The following is a 5,000-nucleotide window of genomic DNA, read 5'->3' as shown; positions in this document are numbered from 1 at the left end:
ACTGTAATAATAATAAGAATAGTAATCATCATTGTGGCACTTGTCAAATCAAAGCTCATTGCTGAGGAGAAAACAGACAAGACAGATAGCAGCTAAGCTAAGCTAAGCAGCTAAGCTAAGGTCAGACGTGAACGTCAGAAACACTCATATAGAGCGTCACATAAAAGCAAGTGTATAACTAGAAAAGGACACTCAGTAGAGTGCAGATCTCCAGCAGGGAGTGCTAGGCCTAACTATGGCCAAACCCAACTGCGAAGGGACCCGCAATGGGAAACACCAGCTAACGGGAGAACAGATTTGGACACAACACACGTTCACATTGACTTCCCTTACAGGCAAAACACAAGTTGACTGTGGTGTTGCGGGTCTGTTTGTATGTTCATGCAGATGTGCACACCAAGCAAAGCAAGGTGGTTTGTAGGAATTCAAGCAAACATAAGAGCAGTGGTGGTTTGAAATGAGCAAGAATGTCAGCTAGCTTATGAATTGTCTCTGTCAGTTGAAAAAGTAGCTATCTTCCCAAAAGCGCTAATTTTGCGTTTGCGCTCGTTTAACGCCGTGCGCAATGCAAATTGGGGGCGGACACAAGCGCATGCCTGTGATAATTGTACTGGGCATTTGCTGCCCATGCCAAAGCAGGCGTTTCAGCGCTAAAATGTGGGATTGATGGCATTACCCTATCGTCAGCAGCGCGCAATTACTTTGCGCTAAGAGCTTTGAAAAGGACCTCTTACGCGCAAATACCTCTCTGCGCTGGACGCTCTGCACGGAGATTACGGCTGCGCTCCCAGCGCAGAGAGGCATTTGCGGAGTGGAAAGTGGAATTCCTTTTGGATATGTCATTAAGCACAGCCTTGCCACGCCAAGACATCAAATTATGCTGCTAAAATTGGGTATTAGCAGATAATTCAGTGAGGCAATCAACTATAACTCACTGAGAAACTTTTATCACATCGCAAAGAGGGAAATTAATTGAGAAAACTTGTAGGACAATGGACATAGGCTATTTACCTTCATAACCCGAAGGGTCATTGGCACCACAGACGATCTGTCAATAAGCTCCCTCTGTCCTCGCACGAGTGAGTACACTCTATTACGCATGGAGAGAATTACAGCATATTGCATGCCTCGGCGAGGCAACCTCGCGCAAACAACCATTGCAAAACGGGAATCTGATTGGTTTTGATTGACGTAATGCCCAGCCTTGCCTGGCCACGCCTGTGAATAATTCTAGTAGTTAAGACCGCCCAAATCCCGTTTGCGCAGGAATTTTGGGGCGCAGATGATTTTTGGCAGAATTGGCACGGCTCTAATTTGCGCTTGCGACAGGTGCCGTGAACGTTTCCGCATGCCCGCCGATAATTGCATCCCCAACATATTTCGGGGCTGTTTTAACTTCAGGGAGGTCACGTCTACCAGACAATTATATCACTTTGAAACAGTTACATTTCTGTATAAATCATTACAAGTAGCTCCCGTGAGGTGGGGATGTTTTCTTTTGCTGCTCGGCGGGGGAGCAAAACTCGGCAGAACACCTGGCGGACGGCGCAAGGCGGAATGCTATCGTCCGTGCCTTAAGGCACGCGCAAACAGTGCGCAAAGCGCTATTTAGGGATAGCGCCTGTCGGAAGATAATAATAATAAAAAAGTGCAATTCTAGCGCGGGCCACACAGGGGGCACTCGCACACTGGCCGCTATTTAGTGAACCCTGGCCTACAAAGTTTACATGTACACCTGGCAGATAACTGGGTAAATGTGTGTGTGTGTGTGTGTGTGTGTGTGTGTGTGTGTGTGTGTGTGTGTGTGTGTGTGTGTGTGTGTGTGCGTGCGTGCGTGCGTGCGTGCGTGCGTGCGTGTGTGTGTGTGTGTGCGCGCTCGCTCGCGTGCGTGTGTGTGTGTGTGTGACTGCTCAGCAGTAGCTAGCTAAAACCAGTAGCGTCTCTGCAGGGCAGTGATAGAGAGGGAGGGAGAGAGAGAGAGCGATAGACCCGAGCTCACCGGCGCTGAGCTCAGCAGAAAACAACCCACCCGAGTCCTGTCAGTCCTCCTCTCCTCTCCTCTCCTCCTCCTTTCATCCCATCATCCCATCATGCAGGTCAATACAGCCATGAGGTGAGGTGGGGGGGTGCTGTAGGTGAGGTGGGGGGGTGCTGGAGGTGAGGTGGGGGGGTGCTGGAGGTGAGGTGGGGGGGTGCTGGAGGTGAGGTGGGGGGGTGCTGGAGGTGAGGGGGGGGTGCTGGAAGTGAGGGGGGGTGCTGGAGGTGAGGTGGGGGGGTGCTGGAAGTGAGGGGGGGTGCTGGAGGTGAGGTGGGGGGTGCTGGAGGTGAGGTGGGGGGGTGCTGGAGGTGAGGGGGGGTGCTAGAGGTAAGGGGGGGTGCTGGAGGTGAGGGGGGTACTGGAGGTGAGGTGGGGGGGTCCTGGAGGTGAGGGGGGGTACTGGAGGTGAGGTGGGGGGTGCTGGAGTTGAGGGGGGGGGGTGCTGGAGGTGAGGGGGGGTACTGGAGGTGAGGTGGGGGGGTGCTGGAGGTGAGGTGGGGGGGGGGGGGTGCTGGAGGTGAGGTGGGGGGGGGGGTGTTGGAGGTGAGGGGGGGTAGACGGATGTCCGGGTTTGAAGCTGATTGCTGCCTTTGTTCAGCACGGTTTTACAATTGAAGCATTTGACAACAAAGGGCCATCTCTCTCTACTGTATCTATCTCTCTCTCTCTCCATCTCTCTCTCTCTCTCTCTCCCTCTCGCTCTCTATCTCTCTCTCTCTCTATCTCTCTCTCACTCTCTCTCTCTATCTCTCTCCATCTCTCTCTCACTCTCTGTCTCTCTCTCTTTCTGTCTTAGTTGTGAAAGCCCTCGCAGGCCTTTGTGAAAGATCTGATCTCCCCAGAGAGAAGTAGAGGAAGAGAAAGTTAGAGAGGAAGAGATGGGGGGAGGGAATGGCCTCCTCTGTGGTGGGGCGGTGAGGGGGCGGAGGCAGAGGAGATGGACAGATCAGAGAAGAGAAGGAAGGATGGAGAGAGAGAGATGAAGAGAGTTATGAGCACAGATCTACAGCAACAGCTGCCCCTGATGCGGCAGTCCATATGATCCTGAGCTGACTTGACTAACATACAGAGGGCTGATTCTTACTGTTCATTGTAACCAGGTCCTGGCATGTGACAGCTGCACACCTGCACACACCTGAGACAAGCAGCTGCAGGAAAGGAACCATGATGCAAAACAAATTAGCATGTCCATAGCATGTGCTGGGTTGGGGGATGAGCAGTTGACATGTGGGGAAATAACCTGGAACCAAACCTTGTTGACTGAACCAATGGAGAATTATTTCTTATTTGTACCCCTAGCCGTCATCTTGGAGCACCCCTCGCTTTGCCCCTTGCCCTTCAAATCGGAGCCACAAGGGGTAGAGGTTGAAAATAATGACCTAGGAAATGGGACACCGCTCATCACGTCATCATGTTGCCAAACTGGATAATAAAGCTATTTCTGGTTCAAACAGATTGAATGAAGTCTGCAGATTCTCATAGATATATTTATTTGGTCATCATATTGCATAATTCCACAAATTAAATAATTAAGTTCCTGTGAGACATGCACACATTTATATTGGATTTCAGGAGACACAACTGCTGAAGTTTGATTACACGACAACACAGTATTTTATTAGTTGCCTGGTTTGCTCAGGTGGTAAATTGGAAATTTTACTAATGCTCTCTCTTGCCTCTGTGTGTGTGTGTGTGTGTGTGTGTGTGTGTGTGTGTGTGTGTGTGTGTGTGTGTGTGTGTGTGTGTGTGTGTGTGTGTGTGTGTGTGTGTGTGTGTGTGTGTGTGTGTGTGTGTGTGTGTGTGTGTGTGTGTGTGTGTGTGTGTACAGCACCCATCGCAGCTGGGACGGGGCCAAACTTCTCCCTGGCTGACCTGGACAGCTCCTCCTACTACAGCATGAGCCCTGGAGCCATGAGGAGACCTCTGCCCAGCACCTCGTCTAGCAGGTACACACATGCACGCACACACACACATATGCATGCACACACACACACGCACACACACACACACACACACACACACACACACACACACACTGCCACCCTGCATTTCAGGGGATAAATGATGCAGGGGGAAATGCAAAATGGTCCTATTGAAATGTTCTGCGGTCTCTCCTGATTCTAAATATAGCTGAATTGCTTGGTTTGAACAAGTAAAACATTTTTTTAATGATAATTTTACAAAATGTCTATGGAAAAATTAATGGCTGACTAAGGCCCTGTTCACACGACAATGTTCCCTGCATAAAACAGCAAACTTTTTTTTGCGTTTGTGCCTTCCATTTACATGGCAACGGCATTCTTGGGGCCTGAAAAGGCACCTTATCACCATTACTGACTTCAGTCCTAAAGTTCAAGATTCAAGATTCAATCAATTTATTGCCATGTCAACAAAGTTGATAGGAATTTGTCTTGGTTCTCTCTCAGACAAAAAAAACAAGACAGTGCAGCAGCACACCATATACAAACAATAACGCAAGAACAAAATAACATTCAGGAACAGTATCCAGCAGCATCATAGTCAGCAGTAGTGCATACAGTTTAAAGTGCAATAGGTCAAACATAATCAATGAATCAGATGTCTAATGGCTTGGAGGTAGGTGCTATCTCTGAAGCGAGATGTTTTGCTCTTAATGCTTCTGTATCTCCTGCCTGATGGGAGGAGATTAAAGAGGTAGTGTGCCGGATGAGAGTTGTCTGCTATGATTTTTTTAGCCTTCCTGATGATTCTTGTGGAAAAGAGTGATGTAAGTGAGGGGAGACTACAGTGATGTAAGTGAGGGGAGACTACAGCCGATGATTTGAGATGCTCGGCGTACTACTCTTTCCAGCCGAGTCTTGTCCTGAGTGGTTGTGTGACCAAACCAGACAAGCATAGAGAAAGTAAGAACACTCTCAATAGCAGACCTGTACAAGTGGGTCATTGTCGTGGGTCATTGCAGCTTGACTGACCCTGAACTTTT

At 49.3% G+C, this 5,000-nt stretch overlaps 1 protein-coding gene across 1 annotated transcript in view; it reads left to right on the top strand.

The window, feature by feature from the left end:
• nfia (nuclear factor I/A) overlaps positions 1–5,000 on the top strand; it is a 170,426-nt gene that overhangs the window by 123,279 nt on the left and 42,147 nt on the right. The window contains exon 4 of the mRNA XM_083648374.1: positions 3,867–3,984. Within this exon, the coding sequence (XP_083504500.1) occupies positions 3,867–3,984 (118 nt within the window). The remainder of the gene's footprint in view (positions 1–3,866; positions 3,985–5,000) is intronic.

The sequence above is a fragment of the Poromitra crassiceps genome, assembly GCF_964638095.1.
Source record: "Poromitra crassiceps genome assembly, chromosome: 12".
Taxonomy (NCBI): Eukaryota; Metazoa; Chordata; class Actinopteri; order Beryciformes; family Melamphaidae; genus Poromitra; species Poromitra crassiceps.
This window is presented reverse-complemented; position numbering and strand designations above follow the sequence as displayed.